Raw genomic sequence first — 20,246 nt, 5'->3', positions numbered from 1 at the left:
TGCCTCTTTGAAACCCTGCTTGTATATCTGGAAGCTCTCAGTTCAGATACTGCTGAAGCTTGGCTTGAAGGATTTTGAGCATAACCTTGATAGCATGTGAAATGAGCACAATTGTATGGTATTTGAGCTTTCTTTGGCATTGCCCTTCTTTGGGGTTGGAATAAAACTGACATTTTACAGTCCTGTGGCCCCCTGGAGGAGGAAATGGCAACCCACTCCAGTATTCTAATAATGGAATTATTGGATCATATGGTAGTTCTACTCCCAGTTTTTTGAGGAATCTCCATACTGGCTTCCATAGTAGCTGTAATCAATTTACATTCCCACCAATAGTGCAAGAGGGTTTCCTTTTCTCTGCACTCCCTCCAGCATTTATTGTTTGTGGATTTTTTGATGATAGTCATTCTGACCAGTAGGAGGTGATATCTCATTGTAGTTTTGATTTGCATTTCTCTAATAATAAGTGATGTTGACCATCTTTTCATATGTTTTTTAGCCATCTGTATGTCTTCTTTGGGGAAATGTCCGTTTAGGTTTTTTTGCCCACTTTCTGATTGGGTTATTTGTTTTTCTGGTATTGAGTTTTATGAGATGCTTGTATATTTTAGAAACTAACCCTTTGTCAGTTGTTTCATTTACTATTATTTTCTCCCATTATGAGGGTTGTCTTTCCACCTGATTATAGTTTCCTTTGCTGTGCAAAAGTGTTTAAGTTTAATTAGATCCCACTTGTTTATCTTTGTTTTTATTTCCATTACTCTGGGAGGTGGGTCATAGAGAATCTTGCTGTGATTTATGTCATACAATGTTCTGTCTGTTTTCCTCTAAGAGTTTTATAGTTTCTGGTCCTGCATTTAGGTCTTTAATCCATTTTGAGTTTATTGGTGTTAGGAAGTATTCTAGTTTCATTCTTTTATACATAGCTTTCCAATTCTCCCAGCACCATTTATTGAAATGACTCTTTTCCCCATTCAAATTCTTGCCTCCTTTGTCAAAGATAAGGTGCCTTTAGGTGTGTGGGTTCATCTCTGGGCTTTTTATATTGTTTCATTGGTCTATATTTCTGATTTTGTGCCAGTACCATACTGTCTTGATGACTGTAGCTTTGTAGTGTAGTCTGAAGTCAGGGAGGTTGCATTCCTCCAGCTGCATTCTTTTTTCTCAAGATTGCTTTGCTATTTGGGGTCTTTTGTGTTTCTACACCAATTGTGAAAATTTTTGTTCTAGTTCTTTGAAAAATGCCATTGGTAACTTGATAGGGATTACATTGAATCTGTAGATTACAGTTGGTAGTAGAGTTATTTTTACAGTATTGACTCTTCCAATCTAGGAGCATAGAATATCTCCCCATCTGTTTATGTCATCCTTGATTTCTTTCATCAGTGTCTTACAGTTTTCTGTATACAGTTCTTTTGTCTCCTTAGATAGGTTTATTCCTTGGTATTTTATTCTTTTTGTTGCAATGGTAAATGGGATTGATTACTTAATTTCTCTTTCTAGTGTATAGTAATGCAAATGATTTTTAGGTATGGATTTTATATCCTGCAACTTTACTAAATTCACTGATTAGCTCTAGTACTTTATAATATCTTGGTAATGTCTTTAGGGTTTTCTATGTATAGTATCATGTCATCTGCAAACAGTGAGGATTTTACTTCTTCTTTCCTAATCTGGATTCCTTTTTATTTCTTTTTCTTCTCTGATTCCCATAGCTAGGACTTCCTAGCTATGTGTGTTCCTAGCTATAAACAGTGTTGAATAATAGTGGTGAGAGTGGGCACTCTTGTCTAGTTTTGATCTCAGAAGGAATGCTTTCAGTTTTTCACTGTTGAGAATAATGTTTGCTGTGGGTTTGTTGTCTATCACCTTTATTATGTACAGGTTCCTTCTATGCCCATTTTTTGAAGAGCTTTTATCACAAATGGTTGCTGAATTATGGCAAAAGCTTTTTCTGCATCTCTTGAGATTATCACATAGTTTTCATCTTTTAATTTGTTAGTATAGAGTATCACATTGATTGATTTGTGTATATTGAAAAATCCTTGCATCCCTGGGGATAAACCTGACTTGATCATGGTGCATTATCTTTTTAATGTATTGTTGAATTTTCTTTGCTAGAATTTTGTTGAGAATTTTTACATCTGTGTTCATCAGTGATGCTGCTGCTGCTGCTGCTGCTAAGTCGCTTCAGTCATATCCGACTCTGTGCGACCCCAGAGACAGCAGCCCACCAGGCTCCCCCATCCCTGGGATTCTCCAGGCAAGAACACTGGAGTGGGTTGCCATTTCCTTCTCCAATGCATGGAAGTGAAAAGTGAAAGGGAAGTCGCACAGTCGTGTCTGACTCTTTGCGACCCCATGGACTGCAGCCCTCCTCCATCCATGGGATTTTCCAGGCATGAGTACTGGAGTGGGGTGCCATCGCCTTCTCCGTCATCGGTGATATTGGCCTGCAATTTTCTTTTTTTGTGATGTCATTGTTTGGTTTTGGTATCAGGGTGATGGTGGCTTTGTAGAATGAATTTGGAAGTGTTACTCCCTCTGGAATTTTTGGAAACAGTTTCAGAAGGATAGAGATTAGTTCTTCTCTAAATGTTTGATAGAATTCACCTATGAAGCCGTCTGGCCCTGGGCTTTTGTGTTTTGGGGAGATTCTTGATAGCAGTTTTGATTTCAGTGCTTGCAATTGGTTTGTTCATAGTTTCTATTTTTTTCTGGTTCAGTCTCAGAAGGTTAAACTTTTCTAAGAATCTGTCCATTTCTTCCAGGTTGTGCATTTTATTGGCATATAGTTGCTCATAATAGTCTCTTATGATCCTTTGTATTTCTGTGTTGTCTGTTGTAACCTTTCTTTTTCATGCCTAATTTTGTTGATTTAATTCTTCTCCCTTTTGTTCTTGATAAGTCTGGCTAATGGTTTGTCAATTTTGTTTATATTCTCAAAGAACCAGCTTTTAGTTTTATTAATCTTTACTATTGATTCCTTTATTTCTTTTTCATTTCTTTCTGCTCTGATCTTTGAGCTATCTTTCCTTATACCAGTTTGGGGTTATTTTTGTTCTTCTTTTTCCAGTTATTTTAAGTGTAAAGTTAGGTTATCTATTTGTTGTTTTTCTTGTTTCTTGAGGTAGGAATGTATTGCTCTAAACTTCCCTCTTAGAACTGCTTTTGCTGCATCCTATAGGTTTTGGGTCATCACATTTTTGTTGTCAGTTCTAGGAATTTGTTGATTTCCCTTTTTATTTCTTCAGTAATCTGTTTGTTATTTAGAAATGTATTGTTTAATCACTTGTAATTCATATCTAGTCTCATAGTGTTATGGTTAGAAAAGATGCTTGATATGATTTCAATTTTTCTTAAATTTACTGAGGCTTGATTTGTGACCCAAGATGTGGTCTATCCTGAAAAATGTCCCGTGTACACTTGAGAAGAAAGTGTATCCTGCATCTGGTTGGAATGTCCTGAAGATATCAATTAGGTCCATATGATCTAATGAGTTATTTAAGGCTTGTGTTTCCTTATTAATTTTCTGTTTTGATGATCTGTCTTTTGGTGTAAGTAAGTTCCCTACTATAATTGTGTTACTATCAATTTCCCTTTTTATGCCTATTACTGTTTGCCTTATGTATTGATGTGCTCCTATGTTGGGTGCATAAATATTGACAACTGTTATGTAATCTTCTTGGGTTGATCCCTTGATCATTATGTAGTGTCTTTCTTTATCTCTTATAATATTCTTTATTTTAAGGTCTATTTTGTCTGATATGAAAATTGTCACTCTGATTTTCTTTTGATTTCCATTTGTATGGAATATATTTCTATCCTCTCACTTTCTGTCTGTATGTGTCTCTAGGTCTGAATTCAATATTTTTTTTTAATATAAATTAAGAGGACTGAATTGTTTACCTGTCTTGAAAGATATTTTTGAAAAGTTAAAAACAGAGAAAGGTCAACTGGGTGGATGTTTGGATTTTGAGGTATCCTGACACTGGGATGAAATTAGTTCTTCTGAAAAGAAAAGATTGGGGTTGTTGTGGTAAACACCTGCTCCTCTACTTAGAGCACAGTGGTTCTATGTTTCATGGAAAACAGTATTGACTCTCACACTGAGCACAGTGAAACCTCTGAATTTTCCTTTTGGTACACATCCTTCACTGATACTGCTGAATCATAAAACACATGGCCAGACTTGGGGATGGAGTATTGTTAATGAGGGAACTTAGGCCTGAAAAGTACAATTTCAGGAAAATCTGCAATAATATAATTTCTACTTCATTTTTTGTCACATAATCCCTTTATTTTTCCAAGTTCTAGTTAACAAATAATATTGAGAAGTATCTTCTTCTTTATCATACTCAAACTGAAACACATCCTTTTCTCTTTTTCCTGTGGGTATGATTTGAGAAGCAATTTATCACTGGCAATTCTGAGTCTATGTCCAATAAGAAAGCAAGAATAAAGGTGAATGAATATTTTTTGGTGTTTTAAGTCATTGGAGAAATGATTAGCAAGTTAGTTTACATCACTGAGCATCTTACTCTTACAGAAAGAGCCATTAGACTAGTATTGGAGAAAGCAGTGGTATCCTTTGCAGAAAGACTCTGGTTTAATTGAGGTTTCTCCACTGGCCTTCTGTTAGGCTCACCTCCACCTCTAGTCCATCTCATCATTAACCACGTTTCTGAAATTAATGTATTAGAGGGGCTGTTTGGTCACAGGATGAGTGAATATTGATTGAGGGTGGTGATGGTGGATGGAAAAGGGAGGGCCTGCTGGTTATTCCAAGTGAGAGCCTGAACAACATGAAGAGGGAGAGTTAGCAAAAACACAGAAAGAGAAAAAAGAAACAACTGACCCAACCTAAAACATTTGTCAGAAATCTTCTTGAAGACTAATTTACTTTCCTTAGCCATATGGTTGGGCTTCCCAGGTGGCTCAGTAGTAAAGAATTCACCTGCAACGTAGTTCAATCCCTGGGTCAGGAAGGTCTTCCTGGAGAAGGAAATGGCAACCCACTCCAGAATTCTTGCCTGGGAAATCCCATGGACAGAGGAGCCCATAAGGCTACAGTTCTTGGGGTCACAAAAGAGTCGGATGTGACTTAGCAACTAAACAACAACAGCCATATGGTTGAGTCATATTTTTTGTAACTAATTCTTATAAAATCTAACCATTTCCAATGGCTGATGGACAAAGAAGTCTCTTCCGACTTGTTAGGGTAAAGAGATCTCTTCTTTAACCAAAATTATAGGAAATCTTCTGCCTCCAGGCACTCAAATCTCTTACTGGGCCCACCCTGAAAGATTGCTCTTTTCAGATCAGTCCAGTTGATTAGGTTAATTGTGGCCCAATCTTAAATAAATAAATACCAATTACTGGTGGAGAAAGCTTTTTTAAAAATTGAAGTATAGTTGATTTACAATGTTGTGTTAGTTTCTAGTGTACAGCAAAATGATTCAGTTATGTGTATATATGTATATATATATACATACACATTTTTGTCTGTGTGTGTATATATATATACATATGTGTATATATATGTATGTATATGTATACATATATATGTGTATATATATATACACACACACCTATACAGTAGGCCCTTGTTTGTTTTATATTAATATATAATACTTTGCATCTGCTAATCCCAAATTCCTAATTTATGTCTCCCTTCCCTTTCCCTTGTGGTAACCATAAGTTTGTTTTCTATGTCTGTGAGTCTATTTCTGTTTTGTAAAGAAGTTCGTTTGTGTCATATTTTAGATTCTACAATAAGTAATATCGTATGGTACTTGTCTTCCTCTTTCTGACATATCATTTAGTATGATTGTCTCTACATCCACCCGTGTTGCTGCAGATGGCATTATTTCATTCTTTTTTATGGCTGAGTAGTAGTATTCCACCTGGGGCTTCCCTGATGGTGCAGGTGGTCAAGAATCTTCTTGCAACGCAGGAGACCCAGGTTTGATCCCTGGGTTGGGAATATCCCTGGGTTGCAAAGAGTTGGATATGACTAAATGACTAACGCTACACTAGTATTCCATGGTGTGTATATATAATACCTCTTTATCCATTCATTTGTTGATGGACATTTAGGTTGTTTCCATATCTTAGCTATTATAAGTGATGCTGCTATGAACACTGGGCTGCATGTGTCCTTTTGAATTATAGTTTTCTCTGGATATTGCCCATGAGTGGGATTGCAGGATCATATGGTAACTTGTTTTTAGATTTTTAAGTAACCTCCATACTATTATCCATAGTGGCTGCACCAATTTACATTCTCATCAACAATGTAGGAGAGTTCCCTTTTCTCCACATCCTCTCTAGCATTTGTTATTTTATAGACTTTTAAATGATGGATAGTCTGACCAGTGTGAGGTGGTACTTCATTGTAGTTTTGATTGGTATTTCTCTGATAATTGAGTATCTAATAGTTGAGTATGGTTTCCTGTGCCTATTGGCCATTGTATGTCTTCTTTGGAGAAATGTCTATTTAGTCTCCAGATAAGAAAACTTTTGCATCTCTAAGGAAACAGCCATGTTTGTGAGTACAATTCATACCAGCATGGAGTGACGCTTCATAGGGACATGGAGCGTTCCAGACACTGCCTAGGTTGAATGATGCCCAGAGCATCTCTTTCCACTGTAGTTTCTATGGAGGTTGCTGAACAACCAGAAGAGGAATGCTTTATCTTCAGAGCCAGCTTCATGGTTATGCAATGTGTACAGTTGTACAGGGTCCAGTTTTAGATGAGAGAGCTTCATTCTTGGTTTAATGCTCTACTGTCACTGTTGTGAACATCCCAACAATTTATGAACAAGGGACCCCACATTTTCATTTTGTTTTTGGCCATACAAATCTATTAGCTGTTTCTGCCTCATTCTTCTAGGGTCACTCAGGTGTCACAAGAGGGAGAAAATAAAATCAAGAACCTGTTTGATCACCTTCCTCCAAGTTTATGTATCCAGATAAACACCTAATGAAACTGCTACCCGTTCTTTGATCTTAATTGATGGCATATTTAACCTCCTTTAAGAGGAGATTCTCAGAGATCTCTTTTCCCTTTCTAAAAGCATTTCCATACTGACTTCCTGCTGCTGCTGCTAAGTCGCTTCAGTCGTGTCCGACTCTGTGCGACCCCATAGACGGCGGCCCACCAGGCTCCCCCATCCCTGGGATTCTCCAGGCAAGAACACTGGAGTGGGTTGCCATTTCCTTCTCCAATGCATGAAAGGGAAGAGTGAAAGTGAAGTCGCTCAGTCGTGTCCGACTCTTAGCGACCCCATGGTCTGCAGCCTACCAGGCTCCTCCGTCTATGGGATTTTCCAGGCAAGAGTACTGGAGTGGGGTGCCATTGACTTCTCCATCCATACTGACTTAGAACCTCTAATTAAAAGAATGATTCAGGTCTGGGCAACATGTGGTACTTCCATACTTGGAAAAGAAGGATTTTCTACATCTCCTTGGTTTACTTTGTTTTATGGTAGATAGCACAACCTCAATTTCATGGGTGCATTTTACACATAAATGTGTAAAATTTATTTTTTAAGCAAGATTTAAGAAATATTCTTATTGGCAACTGGGTCCAAATACCGAAACCAGCAGCAATGATTGTGAATGTTCTTTCCTGAGTTTTCTTAATCTTCATAGGCTGTACACAGGTGAGGGGTGTACCCTGCAGCTTTTTATCTATTTCCCTTGGGTGGGAATGGGTGTGAGTAGCCTGGCTTGGTGGACTGGCCCAGGAGAGAAAAGCAGGGTCATGGGAGGGCCTTATCCCTGTGGAAGCCTCCACTTTTTCTGTGCTTACACACTGGCCACCTAAGTTGGACGATGAGAAGTTTCATAGAAATGATTAGTCAGGAGGCAGACTTGGTGAGAGTGGGCATAAAGGCTGTAAGTCCTTCTCAGGACCTGGAAAAGCACCTGCTGACGGTGGCTGGGGAGTGCTTCCCTGATTGCCAAGGACAGGGTCTTCTGCTAAGCAGAGAGTGTGCATAGTGGAGTGATACTCAGTCTTGCTTATCTGATGACATTAATTAAGGGGTGTTATGGGCCAGGGTTCTGTAGGTTGAGTGGAGATGGAGGCCACTGGCAATGCGTGCCATGCCCAGGGAGAAATATGTGAGTGGGAGGAAGAAAAAAGGATTTCTCTGGAGCTGTTCCAAGGTTGATGCTAGTGAAAGATGCTTGTCTCTCTCAAGCATTAAAGCAGCATCTGCCAGGATTGTCAGCTACTGAACAACACACCTTCAACACTCATGAGCCGTGGGGAGTGTGGGTACAAGTAAAAGAGTCGTAAGTTTTAATGTGTTTCCTTACTAGTTGCTTTTGGTGTGCAACTGGACATGTGTATGTGTGTAAAACTGACAGAAACTTGTCGGGTTATGGTCTATTGATTTTTTTATTCAATTTGGCAAATTTTCAGCATTAACTAAGACATGAAGGCTTTGTTTTAAGGCTTTAAAACAAGGCTTTGTTTTGTTTCTTAATCCTTAACCCTTCTGCCTCAAGTCCAAGGTGCTACTCAGACCAAGAATGATGAATGACTATGAAGGGAGAATTGGTTTGACACAGTCAAAAATTAGTTCACCATTTCTATAGTAATCTTTAGTGTAAAAGAGCAAGAACTTTTCATTCACATTGACATCTAACACTTATGTACCAAATTATTATATGCCAAGCACAGTTCTAGAGCCAGAGATTAAGAAGAAAAGAAAAATAGAAAAAATAATCCTACATCCATGAAGCTTTTGTTCGAGTGAGGGGCAACACAATCAATGAAATAGCCAGGGAAGTCTGTAGTAGTTTAGATGGGAATTATTATGGGAAAGTAAAGCAAGAAAAGGGGATGGGGTTTGAGGCACTTAGTAGTTTTCAATAGGATGATCACGAAAGACTCCTTGAGAAAGTTTTTGAGCAAAGACTTAGAGGAGATAAGGGGAAGAGCATTTCAAGAAGGAGAAGCAGCAAGTGCAAAGGCTGTAAGGTGGAGGCAAGCCTGGTGTGCAAGGAGAGACAGGGAGGCCAGTGTGGCTCGTGGAGGGGAGGGTGAGAAGAGGCTGGAGGAGTGACATCACTTGGGGCTATGAAGAGAAGGGGACGACAGAGGATGAGATGGCTGGATGGCATCACCGACTCGATGGACATGGGTTTGGGTGGACTCAGGGAGTTGGTGATGGACAGGGAGGCCTGACGTGCTGTGGTTCATGGGGTCGCAAAGAGTCGGACACGACTGAGCAACTGAACTGAACTGAATTGATGAAGTTTCTTGTGAAACCTTGGGCCCAACTTATACTTCAATAGAGTAACACTGGCTCCTATGTTGAGAAAAATGTGAAGGGCAGAGGTGGAAGCAGAGTCCAGTTAGACCATTGTAATAACCCAGACCTATATGAAAGTGCTTACAGGGGTGCAGTAAAGAGTGGACAGCCCCGGGGAATATTTTGGAGATAGAGCCAGCAGAATTTTCTAGTGGGTTAGACGTAAGAAGTGAAAGAGAGGAGTTAAGGATGACTTTACATCATCCTTAACTGTGGTGGGGGCGAGTAACCAGAAAGATGAAGTTGTCATTGAGTGGGGAAAACTAGAGCAGGTCTGGTCCGAGAGGGATGTTAGGAGATCTGTTTTGGATGGTTTGGGATTTGAGGTGTATGTCAGACATCTGAGCTTCCCTGGTGGCTCAGATGGTAAAAGGATCTGCTTGCAATGTGGGAGACCTGGGTTCAATCCTTGGGTCATGAAGATCCCCTGCATAAGGAAATGGCAACCCACTCCAGTACTCTTGCCTGGAAAATTCCATGGATGGAGGAACCTCTTAGGGCTACAGTCCATGGGGTTGCAAAGAGTCGGACAAGTGACTCACTTTTTTTTTTTGAAGTGAGCAACTTCACTTTTTCACTTCAGATATTTAAGTGGAGATGCTGAGTGGGAAGCTGGATATGGGAGTCTAGAGTTAAGCAGTGAAGGCTGAGCTAAAGATAGAAATCTAGGAGTGGTGATATAGTATTCATGCTGTGAAGCAGAATGAGATCCCCCAGTACGGAGGGCAGGTAGAAAAGAGTTCTAAAAACTGAGCCTGAGGACTTGCTAATTTTAAGGACCTGTGAGATAGGAGAAAGCAGAAAAGAAGGAGGAACCAGTGAGGAGGAAAAACAGGGGAAGAGTATTTTCCAGCAAAAGGCCCTGATCTACTCTTTGAATTTCTGCTAGTGGCTCAAGTAAGCTGAGGACAGAATTGGCTATTGAATGCAGCAATTTGGGATCTTTGGTGACTTTGACAAGAGAGCTAGAATCAGGTAAGATCAGTAAAGAAGAGACAGGTTGAAGTAGGGAGAAATGAAGTTAGAGACAATTAAATTGCTACCAGTCTTCCTCACTCCCAATCCAGAAGAAACAAGCCCCTCAACTTCCCATTTTTATGATTTTCTTTATTTTATTTTGCCAACTCTGTTAATCTTTGTAAGCAACCTTCAGTTCTTTTGGAATGGGCTGACAAGCCAGCAAGATGGGATGCTCCCACAGGAGGGAGCCTCTACTGGGGTACAGAGCTTCTTGTTACTTCCCTTCATGTCTGGTGGTAGAAATGTGGCCACTTGTCTGGTCCTGAGGGTGGTGGCGGGGGTGGAGCGGTGGGGGCAGGCACAGCTATGCACACTGCATGATACAGGCCCTTTGAGGAGGATGCATTCAGGTCATGATTTTTGAGGGGGGGAGGTTGCTCTCATTGCTTGGTGAGGCCACAGGAATAACTGTTTTAGCATCTGTCTTGTTATAGTTGCAGAGAAGGGCAAGATTTGGGATAAACTAGAGGGATTTCGTAGCAGCAGCGGAGGGATTTCAGAGGAGAGCACAAGAGTGAAGGACATGATGTTGAAAGGAGAAAAAAAAATCAGTACATATTGGTGGCTTGTCAGCTGTGGCTCTTGCCCTTTAGGGATATGAAGATTCGTCCCATCCTGCAGAGGCTGACCTACATTTCAAAAGTGACTGTGAAATTTGGCGTGTTTGAGGGAAACTCCTTTCCTGGCTAGGGCCACAGGATGACTCATCTGGCTTGGATATAGTTAGCTTTTGTTGAGGTACCAGGAGAGCTCCCGTGCAGGGTACTAGACTCAATTCCCAGTAAACAAGAGTATCTCCTGATTCCTCCACTTCCTTCCTGTTGCTTCAGTGAGGCTTCATGACTTTTGGCTCAGGAAATCATGAGTGATTTGGGAGCACAGAATATGATTTTTGGTTTTCCTTTAGGACCATGTTAGGATGCTAGTAGATGCCACACACAGGACAAACTGGTGGAGCCCCCTCTTAGCTGCCCCTGCTGGGTTCTGGAAAGTTATGCTGTCTGCTCTGTTGTTTATGTGCTGTTGTACCTTGGGCTTCCCTGGTGGCTCAGATGGTAAAGAATCCACCTGCAATGTGGGTGACCTTGGTTTGGTTGGGAAGATTGCCTGGAGGGGGGCATGGCAACCCACTCCAGTATTCCTGCCTGAAGAATCCCCACAGACAGAGGAGCCTGGAGGGCTACAGTGCATAGGGTCATGGAGCGTTGCACACGACTGAATGACTAAGCAAATACCTTGGGAATCTGGCTTCCCTGGTGGCTCAGATGGTAAAGAATCTACCTACAATGCAGGAGACCCGGTTTCAACCCCTGGGTCAGGAAGATCCCCTGGGTCAGGAGAAGGGCACAATAGCATACTCCACTATTCTTGCCTGGAGAATCCTGTGTAGAGAGGAGCCTGGTGGGCTACAGTCCATGTGATTGCAAAGAGTTGGACATGACTGAGTAACTAAGCATGGCTACTTATCTTGGGCATCTACCTGCAGTGCCTTTTTGAAAAATAGATTTTATTTTTTAGAGAAGTTTTAGGTTTACAGCAAAATTGAACAGAAAGTACAGTGGGTTCCCATACATCTTCTCCCTCAAAACATGCACAGCCCTCTCCACTATTGACGTCTCACTCTGGAGAGGTACATTCTGACAAACCTACATTAACACATTATTATTACTCAAAGTCCCTGTTCTGGCACTTGTGGGGAGTGACCAGAGCCTCCTTGCCACATTTGGCTCCTGCACCCTGGCTCCAGGATACCTCCAAGCCAGTTTATATAAAGAGTATTTCTGATCAGCCTAGTAATGAGGGAGGAGGTGTTTGTTGTCGATTATTTATTGTTTCTGGTTCAGTTGGAGTTCATTAGAAGCCATGCTTTCCTAACACCTCTAGTCCTCTCTCAGGCAGTGCTGTGTTTCTCTGGTTAGATACCTGCCCAGCAATGTCAAATCCTGGGTTCAGATCTGCCTGCAAGAAGACCAAGGCAGGGAGTTCCCTAGTGGTAGGACTAGTGGTTAGGTTGCCTAGTGGTTAGGACTCTGTGCTTTCACTGCGGTGGCCTGGGTTCATCCCTAATCTGGATATTGAGATTCCACAAGCAGAGCAAGAAAAAAAGAGGAAAAGGCAAACAGTGCCTGGTGAGTAAGTGTGGGGCATAAGGTAATGACCTGTGTGTGCGCTCAGTTGCTCAGTCATGTCCAACTCTTTGTGTCCCCATGGACTGTAGTCCACCAGGCTTCTCTGTCCCTGGAATTTTCCAGGCAAGAATACTGGAGTGGGTAGCGATTCCCTTCTCTAGGGATCTTCCTGACCCAGGGATTGAACACACGTCTCCTGCATTGGCAGGCAGATTTGTTACCACTGAGCCACCAGCTTCCTGATAATCAAGCCCTCTTCTCCCTCACTTCCTGGTTGGTCCATGATGTTATAATGATAGTTTTCATGAGAAATTCCATGAAAGTTTCTGATTCCTAAGACTAATTTCTCTATGCTGGAGGCGAGGGGATGAGTGCCAGGCAGTGGTTGTAGGCTGCCCTGGACCCTGACCTGCTTCTCAGGATGAGGAAAATTGGGCTATTTGGGGATGACATGTCATTCATCTTGATTTGTTTGCTTTTCAGGAGTGTGCCTTTGCTGAGAACATGGGGCTTACTCTTGTGTGGTATTGTTGTTTGGTTCTTTTTAATAGTGTAATACCCTAGTGTGCCATCTTCCAAAGTTTCCAAATTTTCTGGCATATTGAGTGCAACACTTTCATAGCATCATCTTTTTGGATTTGAAATAGCTCAGCTGGAATTCCATCATAACCACTAGCTTTGTTCCTAGTGATGCTTCCTAAGGCCCGCTTGACTTCACATTCCAGGATGTCTGGTTCTAGGTGAGTGATTACACCATCGTGGTTATCTGGGTCATGAAGATCTTTTTTATATAGTTGTTCTGTGTATTGTTGCCACCTCTTCTTAATATCTTCTGCTTCTGTTAGATCCATACCATTTCTGTCTTTCAGTTTGCTCATCTTTACATGAAATGTTTCCTTGGTATCTCTAATTTTCTTGAAGTGATCTCTAGTCTTTCCCATTTTATTCTTTTCTTCTATTTCTTTGCATTGAGCACTGAGGAAGGCTTTCTTATCTCTCCTTGCTGTTCTTTGGAACTTTGCATTCAGATAGGTATAGCTTTCCTTTTCTCCTTTGCCTTTGGCTTCTCCTCTTTTCTCAGCTATTTGTAAGGCCTCCTCAAACAACCATTTTGCCTTTTTGGATTTCTTTTCCTGGGTATGGTCTTGATCACTGCTTCCTGTACAATGTCACAGACCTCCCTCTCTAGTTCTTTAGGCACTCTGTCAACCAGATCTAATCCCATCAAAGTCCACCCATCTTGTTGAAAACAGGTGTGGTAAGGATTAGCTTTAGCTTCCTAAACCAAGATAATCACCATGCTGTGATCACTCACCTAGAGCCAGACATCCTGGAATGTGAAGTCAAGTGGGCCTTAGAAAGCATCACTACGAACAAAGCTAGTGGAGGTGATGGAATTCCAGTGGAGCTATTTCAAATCCTAAAAGATGATGCTGTGAAAGTGCTGCACTCAATATGCCAGCAAATTTGGAAAACTCAGCAGTGGCCACAGGACTGGAAAAGGTCAGTTTTCATTCCAATCCCAAAGAAAGGCAATGCCAAAGAATGTTCAAACTACCGCACAATTACACTCATCTCACATGCTAGTAAAGTAATGCTCAAAATTCTCCAGGCCAGGCTTCAGCAATACATGAACCATGAACTTCCAGATGTACAAGCTGGATTTAGAAAAGGCAGAAGAACCAGAGATCAAATTGCCAGCATCTCCTGGATCATCAAAAAAGCAAGAGAGTTCCAGAAGAACATCTATTTCTGTTTTATTGACTATGCCAAAGCCCTTGACTGTGTGGATCACAATAAACTGTGGAAAATTCTGAAAGAGGTGGGCATGCCAGACCACCTGATCTGCCTCTTGAGAAACCTATATGCAGGTCAAGAAGCAACAATTAGAACTAGACATGGAACAACAGACTGGTTCCCAATAGGAAAAGGAGTACATCAAGGCTGTATATCGTCACCCTGCTTATTTAACTTCTATGCAGAGTACATCATGAGAAACGTTGGGCTGGAAGAAGCACAAGCTGGAATTAAGATTGCTGGGAGAAATATCAATAACCTCAGATATGCAGATGACACCACTCGTATGGCAGAAAGTGAAGAGGAACTAAAAAGACTCATGATGAAAGTGAAAGAGGAGAGTGAAAAAGTTGGCTTAAAGCTCAACATTCAGAAAACTAAGATCATGGAATCTGGTGCCATCACTTCATGGGAAATAGATAGGGAAACAGTGGCTGATTTTATTTTTTTGGGCTCCAAAATCACTGCAGATGGTTACTGCAGCCATGAAATTAAAAGATGCTTACTCCTTGGAAGGAAAGTTATGACCAACCTAGACAGCATATTAAAAAGCAGAGACATTACTTTGCCAACAAAGGCCCATCTTGTCAAGGCTATGGTTTTTCCAGTAGTCATGTATGGATGTGAGAGTTGAACTATAAAGAAAGCTGAGTGCCGAAGAATTGATGCTTCTGAACTGTGGTATTGGCGAAGACTCTTGAGAGTCCCTTGGACTGCATGGAGATCATACCAGTCCATCCTAAAGGAGATCAGTCCTGGGTGTTCATTGGAAGGTCTGATGTTGAAGCTGAAACTCCAATACTTTGGCCACCTGATGCAAAGAACTGACTCATTGGAGAACACCCTGATGCTGGGAAGGATTGAAGGCAGGAGGAGAAGGGGACAACAGAGGATGAGATGGTTGGTTGGTCTGACAGACTCCATGGAGATGAGTTTGCATAAACTCCAGGAGTTGGTAAGGTACAGGGCGGCCTAATGTGCTGTGGTCCATGGGATAGCAAAGAGTCGGACACAGCTGAGCAACTGAAGTGAACTAAACCTGAGGCTAACATAAGGGCTAGTCCCAGCTTTGCTAAATCTTCTGCACAGCTTAGAACAGGAGTTCCTGGTCCATGGCCTGGTAGGAAACAGGCGGCATAGCAGGAGGTGAGTGGTGGGTGAGTGAGTGAAGCTTCATCGGTATGCACAGTCATTCGCCATTGCTTGCATTACTGCCTGAGCTCTGCTTCCTGTCAGATTGTTGGCAGATTCGATTCTCATGTGTGTTAGTTGCTCAGTTTTGTCTGACTCTTTGTGACCCAATGGACTGTAGCCCCCCACCCCCACCCCAGGCTCCTATGTCCCTGGAATTCTCCAGACAAGAGTACTGGAGTGTGTTGCTCCCTTCTCCGGGGGATCTTCCTCACCCAGGGATTGAACCCAGGTCTCCTGCATTGCAGGCATATTCTTTACCATCTGAGCCATGTAAGATAGAATTTCCTAGATTCTCAGAGGAGAACAATAAATGTAATGTGTTTGAATCATCCCCAAACCATTCCCAGCCCACTGTGGTTCCTGGGAAAATTGTCTTCCATCAAACCAGTCCCTGGTGCCAAAAAGGTTAGGGACTGCTGGCTTAGAATATTACCTCTTATGAAATGTGTGAGGGCATCACCATGTCCTCTGTAGAGGCTGTCTGCTCCTATCACTGTAACCATACCCTGAGAGCTGGTCTGTTGGGATGCTGATGTTGCAAGAGCACTCTAGTCCTCTTTTAAGACTATGTGGTACCAGGTATTGCTTCTTATATTCAAACAGGGCTCTAAGCATGCTCAACAGTCCATCCATCATTTATTTACTTAACAACCCATTCAATAAATGCTGGGCAATGAGGATGTAAAGATAAGAGACACAGTTCTTGCTTTTCAGAAGCTCACAGTGTAGTGAGGGAGATCCTAGATATGTAATGATGGCATTCAGAAAAAACTCTGTGAGAGTGTCTTGAACACAGAATAGGGTTCCACACACTTGCAGAGTGAATTAGGGAGATTCCTTGGTTGAGATGAGATTACTGATGAGTTTTTTTTTGTTCTCTTTCTTCCTCCTCTTTTTCTTAAACTGAGTCATGCAGGATGTGTATTATTGGTTGAAGGAAGGAAGGGGTCCAGGCAGCAGAAAAACTCTATAGAGCTAAGGAGGCATGTTAGGGAGTTTGGAATATTTGGAGAACTTTAAATGCCATCATGTTGTTTGGTTATAGCAGAGTCCTAATGAACAGCTGCAATGGGATAAGAATTCCTCTGAAACATGTCTGTAGGAAATATTTCCAGAGATCAAATTGCCAACATCCATTGGATCATAGAAAAAGCAAGAGAATTCCAGAAAAACATCTGCTTCATTGACTATGCTAAAACCTTTGACTATGTGGATCAAAACAAACTGGAAAATTCTTCAAGAGATGGGAATACAAAACCACCTTACCTGCCTCCTGAGAAACTGGTATGCAGGTCAAGAAGCAACAGTTAGAACCAGACATGGAACAACGAACTGGTTCCAAATTGGGAAAGCAGTAGGTCAAGGCTGGATATTGGATGTGAGTTTGAGCAAGCTCTGGGAGATGGTGAAGAACAGGGAAGCCTGACATGCTGCAGTCCATGGTGTCACAAAGAGTCGAACACAACTGAGAGACTGAACAACAACAACAATTAATGGCTGCAGTGGGATAAGAATTCCTCTGAAATATGTCTGGAGGATGAAGGAGACACTCCCACATTAGCCTGCAATGGTTAGACTATACTTTTGAAATGAGAGAGTATGTGAGATTCAAAATAATACCTTGCAGGAGCCCTGGGCTGTCTTACCTGCAGGGAGAAAGTGTAGATAGCAGTGGGGCCTGTTTAGACTTGTTAGATATGGCTTGTGTGAGTAACGCAGCACAGCTGGGTAAGGGAGACTGGTTCTGAATCTTGCTTCTTTTGCTCAAAAGAGAATGTGATGTGGGCAGAGATAGTGTCCTCATTTATAGACTGTTCTCAACCTACCTCTCCAGGGTTGATATGAGAATTAAATCACACAATTTATTGATAGGTGAAAGTAAATACCCAGCAAAGGTTAGTTTCTCTTCCCTGTCTTTTTCTCTCTTGCTTTTCTCCATCTTTCTACCCTTCCCAACCTCCTTTTTTCATGAATTAACTTTGTACTAAGAAAGTAGTACATGTAAGCATCCTGCAAGGATCTATATTAATAGTCCATTATAGCAGCCACTAGTCACATGTGTTTAGAGAATGCTTGGATAATTCCAACTGAGATATGTGGTGAGTTGAAAACTTAATGCAAAAAAGGGAATGTTAACTAATCTCATTAATAATTTTTTCTATAGATCATATGTTTAAATGATAACATTTTATATATGTTTGGTTAAATAAAAATGTTATCAAAATTAATTTCACCAGTTTCTTCTTACTTTTAAAAAATGCAGCTACTGGCAATTTAAAATTACATTTTATTCTTAGGGGATAGCATTTTGTGGGCTTTGGGGACTCCGTGGTGAAAAGACAAACTGACTTCGCAGTGCTTATGCCTAGTGGGGAGTAGAAAACTGCCACTGACAGCTAAAGCAACAACAGAAAGTGAAAAATAAAAAAAGTAACAAATGTAAAAGTACATATTGTAAGAAGTATGTAAAGAGAAGTTTCTCTGGGAGGAAAACAGCAGGATCTAATTTAAATTGACCGGACGCCTCTCTGAGGGAGAGGTGTTTGAGCTGGGCCTCCAGGAAAGCATTTGCCCGTGGCATTTCCAGGCAAAGGTGGGAACACAGCATTCCAGCTGGAAGAAACAGACTGCCAGTCAATATTTACTGAGTCTACCAAACCCGCAGCATGTGGTTGGCAATGGGGAAAAGCTGTGGGGCTGCCAGACACAGGGAGGCTCCATGACTCCTTTGAGCTTGTGGTCTAGAGAGGAGACAGAAGAGACAGGTACGTCAGGGTTCAGGGCTGGGACATGTACTGGCTCTGGAAGTGTCTTTCCTCCTCTGTCTCTCCCAGCCTCAGACCATCACTGACCCGCAGCCACAGCTTTGCAGGTCCCCAGAGCCTGTCAGTTCTTCCTTTGGCGGGGAACACTCACTTCTGCTCTTTTACTCCCGTTCCACTGCCCTGTTCTGAGTCAGACTCATCTTGGAAATTAGCGTCTGCAATAGCCTCTTAACCAGTTTCCTCGCCTCCAGCCTCTTGCTCCCTTTAGTATCTTCTGTGCATTCCTACCAAATTAATCACCCTGAAATAACATTTAGACTGCAATTTCCCTGCTTCAAAGCTTTTACTAGCTTCCAGATACTGGCAGAGGAGCAGCATGCCTGGAGCTGTGGGCACCTCTGTCTCTCTTTTCACACTTTATCTTTCCTTGTCTGCATAATGACAGCGCTCAGAGAAGCAGGGCCTGCAGCAGGATGTGCAGCTGGCCTCAAGTAAGCTTTGAAGCCTCACTTCTAGCCAGTTTACATAATTCCTGCTCCTGCCCCACCTCGCCCTCTGGGCCAGGCATGCTGGAGTCCTCTTTGTCCTTCACACACTGAGTTTCATTGTCTCCGTGTAAGGGCAGGTGCATATCAGTAAGAGCATGGATTTCAGAGTCAGTGAGATGAGGTTCAAATCCCAGCTCTGCCATTTAACTTGCTGTGAGGACACCTCCAATAAGCTTTGTCTTTTCTAAGCCTTAGTTTCCTCTTACTAATACCAGGAACCTAACTGTAATTTGTACCCCTAAGGGATGGGAGAGTAAGATTTTGCAGGTGCCTAGTCCATGAGAAGTGAGTGAAGTCGTTCAGTTGTGTCCGACTCTTTGCGACCCCATGGACTGTAGCCTACCAGGCTCCTCTGTCCATGAGATTTCCCAGGCAAGAGTCCTGGAGAGGTTTGCCATTTCCTTCTCCAGGGGATCTTCCCAACCCAGGGATCGAACCCAGGTCTCCCGCATTGTAGGCAGATACTTTACTGTCTGAGCCACCAGGGAAGATCTGGGAAGTCCTTAATCCATGCATATTGTTTAAATGAGTGGTAAGCCATGTATGTGCTGATTAACAGTGGTATCTCCTTTTCTTTCTGTATCCCTAGTGCCAGTTAGCAGCCTCTTTTTAAATGGTGATGGGCTGTAGTCTGACTTCTATGCAGCTGTGATGTGGGCTGGAAACACTGGATGGGGACATTGAACAGTGGTGTCAAGAAGCTGGATGGACTTCAAGAGACCATCCAGTGTGGAACCCCTGAGGCCCTCTCGTGTGTCCAAGTAGATCCAAAGGAGTTGGTTGAAAAGCATACACACACACACACACACACTTTGGGAGTATTATCTAGATGAGGAATCACTGAACAAGAGACTTCATTTTCCTTTTCATTTATCTTTTTGAAAGATGTAGTATGTAGCAGATTGTCAGCAAGAGAGGAATACAGGATCTTTTCCAGAATTAGTGCAACATAAAAATTTATAAAGTGAGAGTACATGAAAGCTAATAAAAAAAGTTAAGTTTTCAACAACTCCTTTATGGAGCTACTGTATAAATGAGGCACAGGGGCACTTTTGATTAAGAAATAGCCACGGTGTAATTCAGAAAAGCATAGGATGTTTAAATAGACATTTGGATATACTCAGAAGTCACAGCCAAGTCAACTGAGATCTCTTACTCAGAGAAACATGCTAATGGATTTCATTCTTAGGGAGAGAGAAATATTCTTTCTTTTTTTCCTTCTTATTTTCATGTGGCACTTCACTGACAGTTTCTTCACTAGCTTCATGAGTATTACTTGAGAAATCTCCACACTGAGCTGTTGCAATGTTCTTTACTCCATGGAAATACCTTCATAAGTTACTGGGTAAAACACAGGATACCCAGCAAAATTTGAATTTCATGTAATACATGCAATATATGGGATATATTTATGCCAAAAATTGCTCATCTGGAATTCTAATTTCACTGGTATCCTATATTTTGTT

At 41.6% G+C, this 20,246-nt stretch overlaps 1 protein-coding gene across 3 annotated transcripts in view; it reads left to right on the top strand.

Annotated features, from left to right (window-relative positions):
* TMEM45A (transmembrane protein 45A) overlaps window positions 1–20,246 on the top strand; it is a 114,458-nt gene that overhangs the window by 11,621 nt on the left and 82,591 nt on the right. The window contains exon 1 of one of the 3 annotated variants that reach the window (XM_086409901.1): window positions 18,087–18,232. The exons of the other annotated variants lie outside the window; for them this stretch is intronic. Coding sequence (XP_086266027.1) covers window positions 18,187–18,232 — 46 coding nt within the window. The 5' untranslated portion in view covers window positions 18,087–18,186. Of the gene's footprint in view, window positions 1–18,086; window positions 18,233–20,246 lie in introns of those variants that run through there. 3 annotated transcript variants of the gene reach the window in all.

The sequence above is a fragment of the Bos grunniens genome, chromosome 1 (assembly GCF_055505025.1).
Source record: "Bos grunniens cultivar Pamir isolate PY7600 chromosome 1, Bosgru_T2T1.0, whole genome shotgun sequence".
Classification (NCBI taxonomy): domain Eukaryota; kingdom Metazoa; phylum Chordata; class Mammalia; order Artiodactyla; family Bovidae; genus Bos; species Bos grunniens.
Note: the sequence above shows the minus strand (reverse complement) of the source record. Positions and strands in the feature narration are given on the sequence as shown.